This window comes from Callospermophilus lateralis, chromosome 6, assembly GCF_048772815.1.
Source record: "Callospermophilus lateralis isolate mCalLat2 chromosome 6, mCalLat2.hap1, whole genome shotgun sequence".
Lineage (NCBI taxonomy): Eukaryota > Metazoa > Chordata > Mammalia > Rodentia > Sciuridae > Callospermophilus > Callospermophilus lateralis.
This window is the reverse complement of record NC_135310.1, coordinates 23,797,486-23,819,779: the sequence shown is the minus strand read 5'-3', so window position 1 is coordinate 23,819,779 and position 22,294 is coordinate 23,797,486. Positions and strand designations below refer to the sequence as shown.

At 38.1% G+C, this 22,294-nt stretch overlaps 1 protein-coding gene and 1 non-coding gene across 6 annotated transcripts in view; both read left to right on the top strand.

The window, feature by feature from the left end:
* Utrn (utrophin) overlaps nt 1-22,294 on the top strand; it is a 508,059-nt gene that overhangs the window by 165,373 nt on the left and 320,392 nt on the right. For all 5 annotated transcript variants that reach the window (XM_076858171.2, XM_076858170.2, XM_076858169.2 and 2 more), the window contains 9 exons: nt 7,141-7,254; nt 8,132-8,287; nt 12,661-12,831; nt 14,792-14,971; nt 17,073-17,207; nt 18,723-18,872; nt 19,834-19,995; nt 20,454-20,582; nt 21,295-21,468. In XM_076858171.2, coding sequence (XP_076714286.2) covers nt 7,141-7,254; nt 8,132-8,287; nt 12,661-12,831; nt 14,792-14,971; nt 17,073-17,207; nt 18,723-18,872; nt 19,834-19,995; nt 20,454-20,582; nt 21,295-21,468 — 1,371 coding nt within the window. The remainder of the gene's footprint in view (nt 1-7,140; nt 7,255-8,131; nt 8,288-12,660; nt 12,832-14,791; nt 14,972-17,072; nt 17,208-18,722; nt 18,873-19,833; nt 19,996-20,453; nt 20,583-21,294; nt 21,469-22,294) is intronic.
* Nucleotides 16,449-16,521, top strand: Trnav-cac (transfer RNA valine (anticodon CAC)). Its single transcript has one exon. It is a non-coding gene; the product is annotated as a tRNA-Val (tRNA).

Below are 22,294 nucleotides of genomic sequence, written 5' to 3'. Positions count from 1 at the left end.
AAGGCAGACACAAAACCCAGTCTTCCATTTTCCGCTGTGCTGGCCTCTGTGAATGTCTCCTCCAGCCCCTTCTTGCTGTGCTCTGCTTCTCTTGCCCCTGACAAGTCAGTTACCCCACAAGTCTGACTCCAGCTTCCCATCTCTCCTCTCTGGAATTCTTCTTCCACATCGATGGCAGAGTTAGACTTGGGAGAGGATCTGACTTCTTGTCTGGAGTAATGCAAAGTGCTCTCAACACATCTCACAGCCCCTTCCTTCCTTCCCCAGCCCAGACTTGGTCCCCCCTTTCAGCCCACTCAGGTGGGGAGACTGTGGTGGCTCTCAAAGGACCACCCTGGACTGTGGCCTCTCCTCTGGAAATGTCATATACTTGTTAAGATTCCACATCCTGCTGGTATCTGCTAATTCTTTTTTTTTTTTTTTTTTTTTTTCATAGTGCTGGGGATTGAACTCAGGGCCTGGTGCATGGTAGGCAAGTGCTGTCACCCTGAGCTACATTCCCAATTCTTTTTATTTTTATTTTGTTTTGAGACAGTGTCTCAATAAATTGCTGAGGTTGGCCTTGAGCTTTCAATCCTGCTGTGTCAACCTCCTGAGTAGCTGGGACTATAGGTGCTGCTGATTCTTTAAGAAGGAACACCTTTTACAAGCATTCTTTCAGCCCTTCTCACTGCTCTGCCCACAGTCAGAGAATCGTTCCCTGCTCTATGATTCTACTACTCACCTGTTACACCCTTCCAGTTTTTATCATGGTTAGAGCTGTGTTTCTCCTTTCCCAGGACATGAGCTCTTTGAGGATGGGAACCCTGTCTGGTACACAGCAAGTGAGCGGATGTGAATAAGTGGGATGTGCATGTGATTGTTCTGTAGGTGCCTTCAGACCCACTTGTACCTCTCCAGTGAAGCTGGCTCTATAAAATCCAAATGCATGCTCTCCCAAATGTCAGGGCATCTGTGTGGTCACCCTTCCTTCAGTTGCTTGAACTGTCAAAGGTACACACCAAATGAAGATGCTCGATCCCAGAAGGTGACATGCCTGGGCTTTCTACACTGTGAAAACCAGATTCTGAAATTATTTTGGAAAGCATTTTGGGGTAAAATGAAATGATAAATACTTTCCAAGTGTAAAATGCAGCATTTAACTCTTTCTAGGTAACTTGTACCAGATAAAATCATCTCAGAAGGGTTTTTCCCCCTTGTTATTTTGAATACATTTGACTTTACTAGAGGGATATTGATTCATTCCATGTCTTAGATTGAAGAACTCAGTTTTAGATAATAGAGTGACAGTGTCATTCATTTCCTCTCCGCTATGTGACAGAACAATTTTTCAAGATATTTTTGAGGTTCATGAATATTATGAAACCAAACAAAACAAGAGTCCTGCTTCTTTAAGTTCTTCTGTTTTCTAATTCTGGTTTCACAGCCCTTGTTGTCTGTGTCCTGGGGTAGAAAGTGGCAGCTTAATAGGCTGTGGACATTCCAGCAGATGGGGGAGGAGCAAGATAAAATGCCAGGAATTCAGCTTAATCAAGTGTTGGAGGCAGTAGCACACCTTGGCGTCTTACTGTCCTAAGTCCAGAGTTACCCAGCTTTAAGTGCCCTGCACCTCCAGCTCAGGACAGGCCTGAGGCAGGTTGGTTTTTTGATCTTTCATTCCTTTTTCGAGGACTAGCAGCAGGATGTTGTCCATCCGAGGTGCTTAGAAATTACTTCTTTTGAACAGCCATGGTCAATGCAATGTTTTGACCCTTCCAGATAAGAATGTTTGATATTTTGATTTCCAAGAAGACTACATGATTAGTCGTAATTTTATTTTTACTTGAATATTTGTGAGTAAAAGAGGAAAAAACGTGGCTACTTTGGGCCAGAACTTATGGTGTAATCTTTACAGCCATTTATTTCAAAATACACTAGCTTTTTATTTTATTTTTTGTATTGTTTTATAGGAAATGAGGTCCCCCAGAGAAGTGTGTGTATGTGTGTGTGTGTGTGTGTGTTCATGAACTTATTCTGTTAGTTGAAGGAGGTAATGAAAAATTTAAATACTCATTATTGTGTATTAGAAACTCATAAGTGCCTTGGATGATTGGTTTGGATTGAAAACACTATTTTCACATTAACTCTTTCATATTCTTTGTAACCTCTGATGTCTTAAAGATTTTGCAGGCTTAGGTGATTTTTTTTTTTTTTTTTGTACTGGGGATTGAATTCAGGGGCATTCCACCACTGAGCCACATCCCCAGCCCTATTTTGTAATTTATTTAGAGGCAGGGTCTCACTGAGTTGCTTAGCACCTTGATTTTTGCTGAAGCTGGCTTTGAACTCAAGATCCTTCTGCCTCAGCCTCCTGCGCTGCTGGGATTACAGGTGCCACTGTGCCCCGCTGGCCTTAGGTATTTTTGAAATGCACAGGAAACATCTGTTACAAGTGGATTAAGACAGTATTTTCCTTCTAGGAAAGAGGAGATGGAGTGGAAGAATGGAGAGAGGAGCAGAACCCCTGCTCCCATACCTTCTTGCACATTGGTGGTAGCTGGTCTTGATTTTAAAAAATTTTTTTAGTGTTGATACATCATTATTTTTATTTATTTATACACGTTGCTGAGAATCGAACTCAGTGCCTCACACATGCCAGGCAAGTGTGCTACTGCCGAGCCCCAGCCCCAGCCCTAGCCCCTGTCTTGATTTTAAAGACTTTGCCTTTGGTGTGTCCACAGTGTGGAATGCCCAGGGGTCCACTGTTACCAGATATTTCTAAAGATTGCGCCTTCCTTCCCCCATCTACTCAACTTCCTCCTGCTGAACTGTGTTTGACCACATCTAGTGAGGTGTATAAGCAGCAGCTCTTTCAAATGGCCATTTTAAAACAGTTTCTTTTCAACAGTTACAGGACAGGACAGAACAAGTGTTAATATTGCCAGCAATTAAAAAAAAATTAAACACAATTTATGTAAGCACATTTTCATTCTGGCTGCTTTATTCCCATGGTATCTCAGATGGGACGCACACTCCAGGACTTGGATGTGGTTAACTTTTTTTTTTTTTTTTTTAAATAATGTTCACTTGGTGTAATAATAAAGCAATTGGTTTTGTAGATCTTACCATTAATTGCATGCTTCCATGTAGTCTGTCTAAATATTATCTGTTTTCCAGAAGAACCAAGCAAGATTGTTTTTATTATTCTTATTTTATAGAAGAGCTACTGAAGCTCAAAGGACAGAAATTAGATTCTGAAAGTCACAAATCTAATCAGTTGCTGGGTTGGTACGTAGGCTTACTTGTTTCGTTCCTGGTGCACAAGGCCTCGCTTAGAACTCAGTGTGGTCAGGGTTCCATTCAGGGGTTTAAGTAGTGAAAACAGTGTGGCTTTTCAAATTCCCTTCTGTTGCTTTTGTCACTATTGTTATGATCAGTTCTACATGGTTCGTCCATGTCTGTTACTTTCCTCTTCCTTTTTTTTTTTTTTTTTTTTTTAAGTGTCAAAGTGTAAGAGCAAGAGGAGGAACTGGTGTGGGTGAATCATGTGGGTCTGCCTGACAGGGAGGAAGGAAGGCATCTGAGGTCACACACCTTCCTCTCATCACAGCGAGGGGTAGTGAAGGCAGCTTATCCTAGTTGACGCTGACTATGATTAAAAAACCTCCTTGGAATATTTTGCTTCCATATAAATTTTGCAAATCCTTGGCGAATGAAACTGTCAGTTTTCCTTATTCAAAACTAGATTTAATGGACTTCCCAGGTATACAGTCCAGTTACACAGCATTCTTAAAATGTCGAGGATGGAAACCATCAATGCAAGCATCTGAGTCAACAAAGTTAAATGGGCCATTTTTAAAAGGCATACTTTGTTTGTTATTTTAATATATATATATATATATATATATATTAGTTGTTAATACACCTTCATTTTAAAAATTTCTTTATTTATATGCAGTGTGAGGATTGAACCCAGTGCCTCACACATACTAGGCAAGCGCTATACCACTGAGCCACAAACCCTACCCCAAGAGGCATACTTTGCGAGCTCTGTGGTTGGATTCATACTTTCTCTCATTTTATACTTCTGTCTTTGGCAAATGTCCTGCCCCACCCTCCCTGAGCATGTTATCCCCAGATTTCTTCTCCAGCAATCTCAGAAGGCAAATACTGAAGAGAGGCATAAAACCAATTGAAAATACACAAACAGCACAGGCTTTTGAGAACAGTGACAGACTCAAGCAGAGAGGGAAGGGAAGCTTTCAAAGCAGCGCTTGGAATAAAGGGATGCAGAAGTGCTTGAGCAGGACGGGGTGATGGTAACAGAGGAGGTGGAGGAGTCTGGCCACATAAGCACGCTTTGCTTCCCATCTCCATTTGGGAATGGCCTTTGAATCTAGAGAGTGTGGAATCGTCATTACTTAGGGTCATTCAAGCCTGAGCTGTAAATCATATGGAAAAACCACTTAGCTTCCTCCAGGTGCATAAATCTGCATCCCAAGTAGCTGTGAGATTTTTACCCAGGATTTCAGGGTCACAGCATGATCTTGTGAGAAATTACCAGAAAAATGGAGATGAATGAATGTCCTAATTAAGGGGGAACATCAGTTTCTAAAAGCTCAACACCTAAAGTAAGCTTAATGTCAGTTCCTTGCAGAGCTGTAAGATAAATGACCAACCAGAGAGCTAATAAGTACTTAGGAAAGAATGTCTTGCAGGACACCCCTACCAAGCCTTGTCCAGACTCTTCTCCTTCAAGCATTGCATTTAGTTTTTTATTTGTTTGGAGGAGGAATACTAGATGATTAGATACACAGAGATAAAACCTCCCCTTTGAAGAGGCTTCCTATTTGTTGATTCAAATCATGTTCATTCTTGATTTCAGCCAAGCATTAAGGACAATCTCTTATAACCTTATTAGAATAAGGTTGAGAACCTCTGAGATGTTAATAGTATGTAGAGTCCCATCTTTTGAAGCCTAAGGTGGGTTGGTTAACGATTGACATGCTGTCCTCATGGGGAACACTCAGATAAACACTCTCATTGGCTTTATTTTTTCACTTGGAAAAACCTAAAATTCAACAACAATGAAACCAGTATGAAAAGTCTATCTCGCCAGACATGGTGACACACACCTGTAATCCTAGAGGCTCTGGAGGCTGAGAGGAGTACTGTGATTTCAAAGCTAGCCTCAACAATTTAGAGAGCCCTAAGCAATTTAGCAAGACCTTGTCTCTAAATAAAATATAAAAAAGACTGGGAATGTGGCTGAATAGTTAAGTGCCCCAGGTTCAATCCCAGTACCAGGAAAATAAAATAAAATAAAATAAAATAAAAATTTGATCTGATTAGTAAATGAGAGAAAGCTAGGAGGAATAGCTGATAGGAAAGTGGAAGTATTAAAACTTTAAATTATTTTTTTGGCTTCTCGTTCTGTTTTTACCTGTTACTGTCCAAGTAACAAGGCAGAGTTTCATATTATATCGATCAAGTTCTAAATTATTACAATAGTAAATTAAGCAATATGTAACATAGCAAATATATTTAGTGGTAGTTCATTCATTCCAATAAATGTTGGAATACATTATATTATCATATACTAGTTATAGTATTGATTTAATTATATAGTATTAATTTATAATAACATTGTGGTGAATGTATCTATGAATAAATAAAAAACAAAGAAAACCCAAAACAATCCTACAATAAAAGAGACAAAATTAAAAACATTTTAGGTGGCATTTTTTGAGTGTAATATTTATATGTTAATTTCCATTCCTGTGATTCATTCCAACTTCATAAAGATCAGAATGGCTGGTTCTGTGTGGCATTTTTTTTTTTTTTTAAGAGAGAGAGAGAGTGCTGAGGATTGAACCCAGTGCCCCGCGCATGCCAGGCGAGCACGCTACCGCTTGAGCCACATCCCCAGCCCATGTGTGGCATATTTTAAGGGCATTAAGCAAAAAAAAAACTTGATGTAGGCCAAGTGCCTGCCTACATTACTCCTGTAATCCCAGAGGTTCAGGAGGCTGAGGCAGGAGGATCATGAACGAGTTCAAAGTTAGCCTCAGCAAAAGCGAGGTGCTCAGCCACTCAGTGACACCCTGTCTCTAAATAAAATACAAACTAGGGTTGGGGATATGGCTCAGTGGTAGAGTGTCCCTGAGTTTTCCATCTCTGGTACCCCACTCTCCCATCCCCCCCCACAAAAAAATGATGTACTTTCCAGAGCATACTAGTCAAAATGGTGAATGTAGTCCCCAGGTATCAGGTCCTAGAGGCATCATGGATGCTTAACCTCTAGAAGACCAGGAAAAGACAAGGTGATATTTGGCTGCCTTCAGACATGATGCACTATTTTGAAATTCATACCCACTTCCAGGAATGAACAAGGAAATAAATAGCCCAAAGCCAGAAAAATGAACAGGGCAGACCAACCAATGTGGAATGGGTGGTGGGGAGGGCTTGGGAAGAAAAGACTATCACTCTAGTGTTGGATCTAAAGTTAGAATTACTTTGCGTTCTTTAAGGTTCAGTTCCAATGTTACCTCCTTTTTGAAGTCTCTCTCTCTCTCTTTTTTTTCTGCAAAACCTTTGCCTTCTTATTGGTCTTCGAACCTATGGAACCATACATAGTAATTGAAACACAGTGTGCTTAGTAAATGTTGGGTGCAAGTCTGGAACAAGGCAGTGGATTGTTTTGGGTGCTCAGATAAAAAGGCATCCAGCTGTAGAACTAAGAACAAACTCTTGTGTTTCCTTCATTATGTTGTTTTATTCCTTCTCTGAGCAACTAACTTGTTCTAAGTTCTATGAAAGCAATTATATATATTTTTTAGCTGATTATACCTGGAAAAAACATTTTTGTATAATTTGAATTTTTATTCATAGATATTACTTGCATTTAAGCAAAACATCTTAGGTCATAGGAGAATCTGGAGATTTTTAGAATGATTACTGAGTTCTCACCTTGAAGATTTTACTCAAGAATGAAGAGAACAATTATTTCAAAATTGGAAGGCTTAAAAAATAATAAAATAAATGAAAAGGAAGCTATAAAATTTTAAAAGTTGTCTTTTTTTCCAATTGCAAAAGATCTTGAGATGCAGTGGGTTCAGTGTCACTATATAACATCCCTTTCTGGTATTATGTTTGATTTAGGCTGATTCTAAAGTCATCGAAAAGTGGATAGGTGGCGTGAAGGACTTCTTGATGAAAGAGCAGGCTGCCCAAGGGGACACTGCGGGTCTACAGAGGCAGCTTGACCAATGCTCGGTGAGTTTTGCTGTTCTTGGGAACCTGCTGGAATAAACAACACTTTTTTCCTTTTATTATTTGTTGCCATTATTAAAATTGTCAAGAGTGTGACATGGTACTGCAATGTGCAGTGACACAAACCTGTAATCCCAGCAGTTTAGGAGGCTGAGGCAGGAGGATCCCAAGTTCAAGGTCAGCGTCCCCAAATTAGTGAGACCCTGTCTCCAAATAAAAAGGACTTGAGATGTAGTGCAGTGGTAGTGCACCCCTGGGGATAACCAGGAGATAACCAGGAGTTAACAACAACAACAAAGGAATCAGACATGCATTAAATCCAGATAAGATACCTTTTATCACAACCCCCCCCCCCCGCTTTTTTTGCCTTTACAACTAGTAAACGAATGAGAGATTATTCATAGTTTTACTTTTGGTCATGATTATAGAATTTTGGACAGAGAGAACAAGAACAACTGTGATTCCTAAGAGCTGCTGTCTTATTTGACAGTGACAGTCTTTGTGTAGTAATTACCAATTGTACATTGCTCTTATTGTGCCACATGGCAAGGCTTTAAAGAAAACATATTTAACAAATGAAGTTTGCTGGTAATACTGTATTGCAATTTATACTTTGTGAAATCATCAGGCTTTTCTCTAAATTAATTAAAAGCAGTCTTCCCCACTGAGAGTCAAGTATTTCCAATCTAATTTAGCAGATGGCTCTATGAAGTCTCCAGGTGAAATGGATTTCTTTAGGCACAGTATTTCTTAAGCAGTTAAAAGTCCTGACTTCCCCACAGACTGTTCTTATAATATTTGCAGGAATCCAGGCAAACTATAATTATGGCATCTACTTATATAGGCATGAATTCAACACAGGCTTATTTTATGTTTGCAGGCATTTGTTAGTGAAATAGAAACAATTGAATCATCTCTGAAAAACATGAAAGAAATAGAGGCTAACCTTCGAAGCTGTCCAGCTGCTGGAATGAAAACTTGGGTGCAGACGAGACTGGTTGACTACCAAACCCAACTGGAGATAATGACCAAGGAGGTGAGGTTAACTTACTTTCCATGGTTTTCAGGAAGTGGAGACAGTGGTTTCTTTTCATCAATAAAACAGATTTTATAACCCATCTAGTTTCAAAAACAGTGGTCCAGAATAACTACAGCATGAGTGGCAAGTTGGAGCAAGAGAGTGCTTATATATATCTGTTTTTATACCTTTTTTTTAAATTAAATGAGAGTATCAATTATTCGATTTGACCCAGGACTTACTCCGTGACCCTTTTTATTCAAAATCTAGCTCGACACACGTTTATGAGATTTGCCTTAACCCCAGAATGTTTAAGTGTGTTATCCTATGGTTACAGCCATTAATCATTTATTTTTTTTTCAGCAAATATTTATTAACCAGCTATTGATGAATATTTTATTAATTAGATATCTATTGGTAGGCATCATTGCAGGCACTGGGGATATGGCAATAAATGAGAAAAAACTCTCCTCTTACGGAGCTAGCATTCTAATAAGGCAAATACTGAATTCTATCAGGCGGAGATAACCAGGAGTTAGCGTCATGGGGATTGTGTCAAGTAGAGTGGCCAAGGATGGACTTTCTGAGACTGGGACAATTGAAGAGGGGCCATATGAGTCTCAGGCAGGAATATTCAGACATGGGCAACAGTATGTTTTAAAGCTCTCTGGTGGGAATAAGCTTGGTGTATTCAATAAGGAATGAGGGCAGTGTAGCTGGAATACAGTAAGAGGAGTTAGTGGGCTGGAAAATGGGAATATCTGAGGTCAGAGGTAGGCAGAAGATGGATTAGATATGGTCATGAAAGTAAGGACTTTGAAGTTTACTTCAAGCGTGATTTCAAGCCAATTTGTGGGTTTTGAGCAGGGAAATGACAATATGATTGATCTTTTGAGGTCAGTCTGTCTTTCGTGTGGATAATTTGCTCTGGGAAGGCAAAAATGGAAACAGGGAGAATACTCATGAGGTTCCTGCAGTCTGAAGAGAGAGGATGGCCCCTTGGACTGGGAGATAGTGGTGGAGGTCGTGAGAAATTCTAGGATTGGACTATATTTTGAAAATAGAGATGGGACTCCTGTAGAATACTGGACGTGTGATAGAAGAAAGAAACAAATGGTCAAGGTTGGAATTTTTGCAGGGGTTCCATTCTGTATGAATCATGGTGCTCTTTCCTGCGGTGACCCAGATTCAAGAAGTTTCTATGGGTGCAGGTGAAGGGATGCACGTAGAAGGATTAAGTTTGAGATGCTTTTGGACATGCAGATGGAACTTTCAGCATTTGTGACCTGGGAATCAGGGGATGCCGAGAAGGCAGGTACACGTAGAGAAGTAACCCCAGGGAATGAGTACTCCCAGGGGCCAGGAGAGGAAAGCTTTTCCCTGTGCTCCATGCTGAGGACTGCTCAGGCCACCAGAACTAAAAGATGAAGCTTTAACTATGAAAAGATGGCTGCTTTTAATGACCTTGAGAAAAAATGGGTTTGAGAAATTTCTCTCTTAAGGGGAGAGAGGTGGATGCTGAAGGTGGGGGATTCAAACAGGGTTTTGCTGTTTTAAATAATGAGAGCTAATGCAGGATTCCCAAGGGAATGGCTTCACTTGGAAGGAGAAGTTGATCGATACAAAGAGATTGAGATAATTTCTGAATCAAAGTCTGTGTGAGAGGGGATGAGATCCATAGCTGAAGTGAAGGAGCGGCTGTAGGGGTTCCTCTGTGGCTATGGAGGGGAAGGCCACTCTGCTGATACTCTCAGAACTGGGGGTAGCTAGTGTTTATAGGGAAAAACAGTCAATGTTTGCATCACTGAACATTTTGTTTTGTTTCTATTGTTTTAGCCAACTTCCTTATTTTGAACATGTTCAACTGTTAAGAGAAGTTGAAATAATGATGCAGAGAACACCTATAAACCCATTCTGACATTTTCTAGTTGTTCATGTTTCTCACATTTACATGTATACTCTCTCTCTCTCTCTCTCTCTCTCTCTCTCTCTCTCTCTCTTTCTCTCTCTCTCTCTCTCTTCTGTTTTCTTTTTTCTAAAAATATACTTTTGACAGGGAATTGAAAATACCATGACAGGCCACCCTTAAATATTTGAGTATGCTTCTCCCATGAATAAGGATATTCTTCTCCAAAATCACAATAGAGTTATTAGACTTAAGAAAATAGTCTTTTTGTAACATCACCTGATACGCTGGCCAATGTGTGTTTCTCTATATGTGCTATAATTAGATGGAATGTGCTTGAAGGAGCTGGAGATTTTAAGAAAGTAAATAGAGAAAATGGCTTAGAAGTGACAATGAAAAACATACATGTGCCCATCCGTCTGTCCATCCATCTGGTCCGACCATCCATCCATCCATCCATCTACATATGACAACATAGCACTCATTGTGAATTGTTTTTTATTCCAAGTGTGGGAATAAATGTGTGAAAAAATTTTAAGTGTCCTCAGCAAGGAAGGTACCACATGTTATTGTGTAATTATTTAGATCAGATCCAGACAGCTGTATTTCTTTTTTTTTTAATTAATTTTTATTGTAGGTTGTTCAAAACATTACATAGTTCTTGATATATCATATTTCACACTTTGATTCAAGTGGGCTATGAGCTCCCATTTTTACCCCATATACAGATTGCAGAATCACATCGGTTACACATCCGCTGATTTACATATTGCCATACTGGTGTCTGTTGTATTCTGCTGCCTTTCCTATCCTCTACTATCCCCCCTCCCCCCTCCCCTCCCCTCTTCTCTCTCTACCCCCTCTACTGTAGTTCATTTCTCCCCCTTATATTTTTCCTCCTTTCCCCTCACTTCCTCTTGTATGTAATTTTGTATACCCCTGAGGGTCTCCTTCCATTTACATGCAATTTCCCTTCTCTCTCCCTTTCCCTCCCACCTCTCATCCCTGTTTAATGTTAATCTTCTTCTCATGCTCTTCGTCCCTACTCTGTTCTTAGTTACTCTCCTTATATCAAAGAAGACATTTGGCATTTGTTTTTAAGGGATTGGCTAGCTTCACTTAGCATAATCTGCTCTAATGCCATCCATTTCAGACAGCTGTATTTCATTGACTGATAAAACTGTTGAAGATGTTTTGGACATTCAGTGGGAAATGATAGGCATATAAAACAAATCAATAAACAAGAGCAGTCTATCACATCTATTCTATCCATGTTATCATTGAAAGAAAGAATATATTAATGTTCCAAATTCGAAAGTATGTAATTATGAGTTTTTTCTAAAAAAAAAAAGAAACCAAAAAACAAACAAAAAAAACCTCACCACAGTGTCATTATTTTTCTGATTTCTCTGTAGATTCCTGAAAATGATAAACTGACTACTATTTGGAAAGTATTAACAAAGAGAATTTATGTACATATGTACATGCACACATAAAATAATTTTGCAAAGAGCTCACCAGGTGGGCTGCTGATTAGCAGGCATGATAGCCCGCTTCTGTGAACTAGTCTGGTTCTCAGAATGCCATGGGGCAGTAGAATAAAAGTTCCCTGTCTATTTTCAGGACTGAGATCCTGTTTGGAGGGAGAGGACAGGAAAGCCACTAACTCTTACTTAACCTTTACCCTTGTGAATGCCATTCTGCTCTGTAAGTGGCCTTTGGTTACTGTCAGCTTAGCAGCCAAGCAAGTTTTGGCAAGGTGGTCAAACTGTGAAATTGAGTTTGAGCAAGAGGTTGGGGTTGTCAGGAGAGGGTTGAACTGCTGCTGTGTAACATGTCTTCTCACAGTGGAAGTGGATTTGTGGATAGGTGGGAGCTCTCTGAAAGTATTCCTAGACTTCTCTGAAATACTTAACTCAGGTGGTGAACCAGATTCAGGTAATTATCTTCTTTCTAATGTAACATTTGTGTGTGTCTGGTATAGTAGATTATCAAAACCAAAATTTTACAGAATAGTGTTTTATGAAAATCATTACTAATAACCTGCCTGTGTCTGCTTTTTAAAAGTGAAATCTTAATAAGGTTCATAAAAGGAACATTTTGGTTGCTTCTGTTATTTATTGTTTTCTTTTCATAATGAACAGAGCTAGAAGAAGTCTATTTGACATATGTGCTTTTATTGCTGTAGATTAGATTCCTACATTTGGGATTACTCTGTCAAAATTTATGCATTTTCAAAATTATAATAGATACTTCCAGATTAGGTTAATATCCACAATATGATGGAGAAACCCTGTGATGCTCTTGTTTTCATTATTGCTATTCCACAGCATCTATACAAAATACAGAAAAGGTTTTGCCTGAATATTAAAACATAATACTCCTTATAGGAAGTTGTCAATATGTCTTCCAATATGAAAAACTAGAACTTGATATTTAATATACTAAAATTTGTTTATTTGGGGAAATGGCTTTTCCTTTCTAGATTGCTATTCAGAAAAATAGGTTGTCTGAAAGACAGGAAAAAGCAGTGAACCTGAAGAAAGACCTGGCGGAGATGCAGGAGTGGATGACCCAGGCTGAAGAGGAATACCTGGAGAGGGATTTTGAATACAAGTCACCAGAAGAACTTGAGAGTGCTGTGGAAGAAATGAAGGTGAGGCTGGGCAATCAGTGTGTGCATAGGCTGCACACACCTCCTCTACTCCCTTGAACACCAGCCAACCAGTCTAAGTAGCTGTAAAGAACTGATGTTCATCTCCTCTTTCACATTGGGGTTTAAATTAAAAAAAAAAAGAAAGAAAATACATACATGTTTGTATATAAGGATGGATAGCCATGATGATTTTAGTGGGGAAAGGAGGCTAAGGATCCACTGGTTCAACTTGACCCATGAGTTAAGTCCAGGAGAGCCCCAGGGACAGTCTCAGGGTGGGACCATGAGCAGCCACAGAGAGGGACTCCAAAACATCTGGTAGTGGGTATGAGGAAGAATTATAATTTTTTAATGTGATAAATATATATAACATAAAATTTGCCATTTTAACTATTTTTAAGTGCACATTTCAGTGGTATTAATTATAATGGTGTGCAGCCTCTACTGTGATCAAATTCAAAAAGTTTTCAGGATGAGTTTAGTTTTATGAGGAACAAGAGAGACATCTGAAGTTGGTTGGAAGTCATCCTCATTTCACAGGGTAGTGATCTTCCTTCCAGTCCCTGGGGCATATGTGGATACCAGAATGTCCCGAGAGAGGTAAGAGGAGCAGTAGGAGGGAGTCAGAGGTGAGGATATCAGTTGGATTCACGGGATGTATTTCCTGTAAACTTATATTCCTGTGTCAGTAGTCTTGAATTCTCTCTCTTATATATATATATATATATATATATATATATATATATATATATATATATATATATATATATAAAATAAAAGAACTGGGCATCATCCCAAACTTCTAACACTGCTTCAATTGTCCTTGAGTGTTCAAGCCAAAGGAGGTAAAAGTCTCTTAAAGTTTTATTTATTTATTTTTCTATAAGATTAAGTGGCATGGCACATATTTACACCCAAGTTAACTTGCCTGAAAGTATAACTAAAGCAAAATCTCTATACAGGTATTTTTGAAAAAAGGGCCTCTATTATGTTCATGCAAACTGTATGTGAGTCAATGTTTCTAGGACAAGCGACTACTATTTAAGCTAGAACACTATCACTGAAATATTTTTGGTGTAGTTCCTGTTGAAAGATTTTTACAATTTTAGTATATACGATATTTTAAAGTGTCTCATCTAGTTGCTTCTTTGACACTATTGACTGTATAGTTCTTTGACCTTTTGTAAGTCACTCTAGATGAGGGCTGAGAAAAATGAGATTAAAATCCTATTGGGTAACAGTCTATTTTTGTTCTTCCAAACAGCCATTAAGGATTTAAAAGTACCTGTCTTTAATGACCACCCCTGTCCCAGCCTTGGGAATCTTAAAAACCATTAACACAAAAGAAAGCAGAATGGAAAGACGAAGGCTGTTTCAGTTGGTTTTCTTGACTGTGAGATGATCCGTCTGGAGCACGGAGGGAGAGTCAGGAAGCAGCTATTTTGGGATCAGATTGTCCCAGTGTAACTTTATCATCTTTGAACTGCTGTTCATTATCAGGAGAATAGATGTACCTATGTTCTAGGAGGAAAAAAAAAATTGCTTCAATTATTTGTAGGACTTTTTAAAGGTTGCCTCTGACAAGGTGCCACTCAATTTTTTGGTGTAGATTCACTATTTCTGTCCAATTTGCTCAGACCTTAAGTGGTTAGTTTAAATGAAATCCCTTACATTGTTATCTTGGAGCCAGAATTTGAAAATACTTTGCGTTGGTAAACAATGTAGGATAACTTGGATGTTATTAAATAAAACTTTGTTGGGGCTGTTTGCCTCACTGTATAAAATTTACTCTGCATCCTTATTTCAGAAGCACTCAAGGTAGTGATTACCTAAATAATATTCCAGGTAGGCATTTGGAATCATGTAAAATACTTTAATTTTTGTTTCATTTTTTTTAAATAAAAGAAAGTAGTTATGGATATAGGGAGACATTTTTCAAGTTCATCCTTTCTTGGAACAGAGAGCCAAAGAGGACGTGTTGCAGAAGGAGGTGAGAGTGAAGATTCTCAAGGACAACATCAAATTATTAGCTGCCAAGGTGCCCTCTGGTGGCCAGGAACTGACGTCTGAGCTGAACGTGGTGCTGGAGAATTATCAACTTCTCTGTAATAGAATCCGAGGAAAGTGCCACACACTAGAGGTATGATATATATATTTTTTTCAGTGAAACATTTCTCAGATGCAAACTCTTTAATGTACTGATCATTTCCATCTCTTGGTAGGAAAAAAAAGCATCCATCCCTCTCCTATATTGGATCAAACAGAAAAAGGTTTTAAGGGAATAGGTTGATTAAAAATGAGAGATTAAAAAGAGGAAACCAAGTTCTGTCTCCAGTTATCAGAAAGTTCTTTAGCAAGTCATTTAATATCTTTATCCTGAATTTTTTCACATGTGCATCAAGATTTTCATGTACAGATGATTCACAGGGTCTGTTCCAGTCACCCAGTTCCACAATGTACTGTAGACATCTCCCATGAACAGAAGTTTCTTATTCTGAGTGTCTAAAGTTAAGAGGATTACCTGAAGGAAAAAAGACCTTAAAAACACTGGCATCAAAACAAAACAAAATGTTGGTATTTTGCTGAACCTTAGATAAAATACCTTTTTTTTTTTGCCATTAGATTTGAGATGTAGATGATTCTACAGGATTATTTTAATAAAATTAAGATTTTGCTTGTTTGTTCTTATAAGACTTTTATTATATCTTGTAGAAAGATTTTTTTCATTAGAGTCTTGTTGAGAGATTTAAGAAGCATTTTAATTTATAACAATAAATTCAGTTCAACCTAGAACAAATGATTATATCATGTTAAATCTTATAATGGTAAATTAAAAAAAAAGGTCAAAGCAGTGTTTTAAGAAATTCACTTGCCACTTGATTGTTCTGATTCTATTTGTGCTGAAGTAAATATGCATAATTGAGACCAGCCAGTAAGGAAGCAGCTTGATCAGGGCTCAGTTCTGTCCTTGGGAGGTATCTCTCCAGAGTCCTCTCTTTCCTGTAAGAAAGGAGATTGAACTTGAATATAAACAGATTTCTCTATCTGTTGCTTATAGAAATTTGGGAGACTAGAAACCTCTTTTTCCTTTTTCTCTAAGCCAAGGGTCAGCAAATTATGACTGAGGGCTCAAATCTAACGTGTGGCTTGTTTTGTTCACTTGGTTAACCAAGAGTGATTTCTGTATATTTCTGAAAGGTTGGAAAAACACACACAAACTCCCTTACCTACCCACCTATCACGAAGAAGAATCTGTGATAGAGACTGGATGTAGCCCCTAAAAACAAAATGTTTTCTGTCCGGCTCTTTATAGAACACTTGCTGACCCCTATTCTGGTAAGCAGACCTTACCCAGAGCACAGAGAAGAGTGTGCCTCCACCTAGTCAGTAGATCTAAAATAGAACAGACCCAGAAAGCTCAGACCTGAGTATTTCCCTAAATTCTTTCATCAGATAAGTTTCTCTTATATGGAATAAAGGAATATAATTGTAAAAATGGATGCATTCCTCAACAGTCTCTTCTGCAGAAACCTTATAGTTGGGGAATGAGTAATTGCAACTAACACAGTAAAGATAGTATAACTCCTTTTTTGGCTAAACTGTGGCTTTCTCAGGCTAGGGATATAGCTCAATTGGTAGAGTGTTTGCCTCACATGCAAAAGGTCCTGGGTTCAATCCCCAGCACCACAAAAAACAAAAAACCAAAAACAAATCCATAAAAACAAAAATAAAACTGTGTCTTTCTTCTTGTATAGACCTGTCCTCAGGAATCAAAACACAGTTGGAAAGGCAACACAGTAAACTATTAATATCATTGAGTTCTGAGTTGGAATTGAGTGTGCCCCAGGAGATTTTTATTTTCTGTGAAATTTTTTAAAATATTGCAGTTGTGAGTGATTTTTACCTTCTGTTTTAAAAACTAATATTGTTTCTTTTTAAAATTCTATTACATAGTTTTATTTTTGACATTAGATCCTTGGAATGTATTTTAATGTAAATAGTGGGGCAGTCTCTGTCTCAGTTCTCCTTGTCCCCCCCCCACCTTAATTGGTCTAATATAATTTATTGACAAATTCAATTTTCTTGCACTTATTGGGAATTCCAACTTCATCAGTTTCAAATTCCCACACCTACTTATCTTTAGATGAAATTATTATTGATTGAGGAGAACATGCAACACTAGAGATACAACATCTGATATGGTTTCTGGACAATTTAAACATTTTCTTTGCGTGCTCTAGGAGGTGTGGTCTTGCTGGATTGAACTGCTTCATTATTTGGATCTTGAAACCACCTGGTTGAACACTTTGGAGGAGCGGGTGAAGAGCACAGAGGCGTTGCCAGAGAGGACGGATGCAGTCAATGAAGCCCTAGAGGTGGGAGCCAGTGTTCTGGGTGGCGTTTTTGTCTGTTGCCAGGAGAACAAACATTCATCAATATGAGGGCTTTACATGGCCAATGGGTTTGCCTCCTCAGTGCTTTTCCCTGGGACTCATTTTCCTCAGTCGCCTGCCATGTTTTTGCAGTCTTGCTGATTTAGAGGAATGGGACCTTCTGGCATAAGCCTCCAAGGTGGTTAGCTGTGTGGCAGTTAGTGCCTTCTAGATGGTAAAGCCAGCTCTCTAGTAGCTTTCCAGTTCATTTTCCCTATCCCTGGACAAAACTCTGCATGTTATTAGGACAGCTGCTCACTAGTTATTTTTACTCACTAAGCACAGCAATGACTGTGTTTATAGCCGTTTCTGGTCCATCCTCTCCAGATGTTGCAAGTTAGAGACTGGTGTGGGCAGTAGCGGACACTGGGGGTCTCGTCATTAGAGCTGGTCTTTTAAGGCTGGTCTTCTGGCTCCTGGGGACCAACAAATGCTCCCGATTCTTTGTGTTTTCCAGTTACAGTGCAGTGTGAGACACAGGATACCTTCATTACTGTTTCTTAAAGGAATTGTAATTCAACAAGGTTAGGTTCACTTAAGAAAAAAAAAGAAGAGATGGGTGGATATGCTTTTAAACGTTAGAGGTGCTCTGTGGGCACTGAATGGATGATTGGATTGAAGGTCAGAAATAAGTGAACTGTGGGACCTACATTCCAGGAGATGGATGCCTTGCTAGAGAGAAACTGTCATTTCTCAAATACAGCAGAGTGAGGAATTGAGAGAATGAAAAATAATGGAAAGCTTACTTTAAGAAAACCCATTTTCCTAATCTGAAAGTAAACGTACATTCTAGAAGCTTGGAAAATAGAGAAAAGTAAAAGCAAACTTTAAACACTTACATACTTTGTATACTCCTTCCTAATTATTATTTTTATGTATATGTACTGATGCACTGGGTCATAATAGCTTAGGAGCTACGTTGGAATCTCAGCTCTTCTTTTTATTAGTTGGGTATATATAGACTAGTTAGTTCATCTCTCTGAGCTTCAGTTTCCCAGTCTGTAAAATGGGAATAATATTTAACTCATGTGGTTAATTAGATTTATGTAAATAAAAGTGTGTGTATCAAACAGTGTGTAGTGTTTAGTTTATCTTATAGGTATATGAATCATAATTTTTTAGTAACATAATTATTTACAGTTCAGATAATGTTGTTAATATGGTACTGCTTCTGCTTCCAAGCTTCATATATTATGGGAATTTCTCATATAATGAATAATTTTTGAAATTATTTTTTTATGAAATTGTATAATTGTCTCTCATTTATGCTGATTTCTTAGTTTTATTAACTTATTACTACCATGATGGATAATTTTACTCATTACTTGTTTACCTAACTTCTAGTATGATTCCTTAGGTAGATTTCTACACATTATAATTTTTTTTTAAAAGACATTGTTTTAGGATCTTTGATATATTTTGCCCTAGTAAATATTTCTTTCTGTGTCCCTGGTCCAGTCTCTGGAATCTGTTTTGCGCCACCCAGCAGATAATCGCACCCAGATTCGGGAACTTGGCCAGACTCTGATTGATGGGGGGATCCTAGATGACATCATCAGTGAGAAACTGGAGGCTTTTAACAGCCGTTATGAAGATCTGAGTCACCTGGTAAGAATCAGGACACGAATGTGTACGATGGAGTTTTTATGATACAGAGCTGACCCCCAAGCTCCATCTGACCGTGTGTTGGTTTTTGGTTAAAGTTAACAACATCTAAAGTTGGTTAATGCTGATTAAAACTTTAATGCTGGCTAAAGTTGGTATTCAGGACTTTAGATAGGGAAGAAGAGACCTCATGTTTATAAGGCAAGCTGAACCTGATGTTTAAAAACTAATTATCTTAGAGGTTATTTCTGTTTGTGAACCATTTAATTTCCCTTAAGAATCACATGATAACATAAAAATTAGGGCCATCAGAATTTGACATAAGCTATTGAAAACCCTAATCTCTTGGTTCATATCCAAGTTAAATAAATCTGAGTGTTTGTGTTCACGTCAATAATTAAAGAAAGGACACTGGTCTTTTTAGAAATGCTGGGTGGGTATTAGATGTTTTCAAACATGTACTAAATAAACTGTTTTTATTTAGCCCATGAATAGTATCAAACTTAACCCCAAAGGGGAGCAAATAGTGGTTAGACACATGTGCATCTTTGGAATTTGTTTTAGATTTTGAAAGACAGAGATTCAGATGTTTGCTCTATTGATTCACATTATATTATTCATTCATTCATGTTATATTTTATATTTTTCGTGATAAACATTGGTGATTCCTAAGAATACTCTAAATTTATAATAAATTACATTTATTTTATTGTGTCCTATAGGAAATCTTTCCATTTTTGTATTTTGTTAGTTTATGCAGAGAAAAGTAGAAATTAATAATTTCTACTTCTGGTATAAGGTATGTAAGATACTAGATGGATATTTTCACTCTTATCATTGATAGTTATTATTTATTTATAAGAAAGGCCAAAGTCTTGAACCAGTGCTCTTATAGTCTTTGAGGCTGGAGTGTATACTCAACAATTTATATTTGTGCTAATGATTAAATTTCTCCTCTGTGTAGGCAGAGAGCAAGCAGATTTCTTTGGAAAAGCAACTCCAGGTCCTGCGGGAAACTGACCACATGCTTCAAGTGTTGCAGGAGAGTTTGGGGGAGCTGGATAAACAGCTCACCACGTATTTGACTGACAGGATAGACGCCTTCCAAGTTCCTCAGGAAGCTCAGGTATTGCAGTGGGCTTGAGGGCTTTAGAGTAGCAAAGAAGAGCTAATGTAGCCTCCTCCTCAGCCGCCAGTGAACTCCTGCAGCTAGAGTTGATGAGAAAGGGTCACTGTACTCATCAGGTGGCTCCTGGATTTTGGTGTTCTCTTGCTCCCTGTGAGACTGGCAAATGACCAACATATTTAAACTATGGTTTTCAATCTCTATGAGGTTGGGGCAATGTTTTCTTTATAAATAAGTTGTGAACATTGGAATTGACAGAGGCAAAGACTTTGGCATGTACATAACATGCTGCAGATGTGGTCCACATTATTCTTAGATATATTACAAATTTATTCTTACTTTTAAAATATGGTATTATATATTGCACAACTATATGGGATTTTCGAATTGTTTCTTTTTATACTTAAAACAAACAAACAAACAAATCCTGTCGTCTCCTCTTTCTAATCTCTTGGTAGAAAATTCAAGCAGAGATCTCAGCCCATGAGCTCACTCTAGAAGAGTTGAGAAAGAATCAGCGTTCCCAGCCCCAGACCTCCCCAGAAGGCAGGTCTGCTAGAGGAGGAAATCAGATGGACATGCTACAGGTAAATAGGGCAAGGCGCTTCCTTTTCTTTTTCAATAAGACAGCGTAAAAAGAAAAAGAAAAAATGTTGATTCCTAGGTGTCTTTGGTATTCTTTATGATGTAAGACTGTGGAATGGAAGTGATATATTGAATCTCATTGCATCCCAGGAGCAGATTGGTGCATGGGTAGAAATATACTGCATCTGATTTTTATAGTTGAGAAGAGAACAAGTGAGCTAGCTTTAGAGTTAGCTTTATAGACTGTTATTTCAGTACAAGCCCCTGTTAGTACTGACGTGGCTGATGCACTGGGCAGGCTGAGGGCGTATGGGATGCAGTATCACTTACATTTCTTAATGGTCCACGTGAGATGGATTTTTACTCTGAACTTGGGTTGAAGGGCATTTGAGTTCTGGGTTCCGAATGATGGTTTTTTTTATTTTAACAGGTGAGAAAATTAATGAAATTTTAGTTCTAGTGAGACCAGCATTATCCACATTTATTATTTCTGAGATGAAGACACAGATTTATGACACTGTGCAGGTTACACAATCATGTGATTCCTTTAAGATTTCCTTTAAGATGTCTTCTTCTTTTTGCCATCATACTGAATGTTTTTATTCATGTTTTATTTTGTAGCTTTTTAGCAGTATGTTTTATACTGATATCTTTTCCGTGAGAGAGATTGTCACTCTAATACGAATTGCTTATCACTTTCATTTCTGCAAACAGAGGAAACTTCGAGAGGTGTCTACCAAATTCCAGCTTTTCCAGAAGCCTGCTAACTTTGAGCAGCGTATGCTGGACTGTAAGCGTGTGTTGGATGGTGTGAAAGCTGAGCTTCATGTTCTGGATGTGAAGGATGTAGACCCTGAGGTCATCCAGACCCACCTGGACAAGTGCATGGTGAGCTGTTTGGGAGTCACATGCCTGGTGGGCTTTCAGGGAGCTGATATGACTCAGGATAGTACTTCTGCACATGGTCCTTAGTATAGAGTTTGCTAAACACAGGGAGGGAATCATGGAAAACACATTAAAAAATATGAAATGTGGTCTTTCCTTCCAAGGGAATTTTAAGAGGTAAGAGACATAAGAGAGAGGAAAGTCAATGATCACAGTGACATGAGATACAGTAACTAGAATAAACTAGCATGTATTACAAATTTATTCTAGCTTTTAAAACATGGTATTACATATTATACAATTAGAAACATATATCATACAACAAGATCCCAGTATGAAGTTAGGAAAGGTGTCAGAAGAATGTGACTGGTAAGCTTAATTTTTAAGGATAATTTTGAATTAACTAGAAGAACCATACATAGAATGGATGTCAGAAATATTAACACATTAAAAAAAATCCCTTCCAAGGAAAATGCAGTGTTAACTACTAAGTTTTATAAAGCTGAAGCCTAAAATATGGAAGAAAAATTTATTCTTAGAATGGATGTCAGGAACATTATAATATGAAAAAATTCATTTGCTAGGAAAATAAAAGTTTCAATCAGAGTTCAAACCTAAGATTGAAAAGAAGAAATGATATATAAGGTCTTATTACTATTTCAGTCTTGAACTTTAAAACTCAATAGAAATTTTAAAATAATGAGGTGAGGAGGGCGGGATCTTAGATTCAGTGTTCTTCTTGGGAATTATAAAAAGACAAGTTAACACTCATCAGATATGAGAAACCAAGGAAGGATCTTTGTGCTTCTTCAAACTGCAGTGTCTAAAG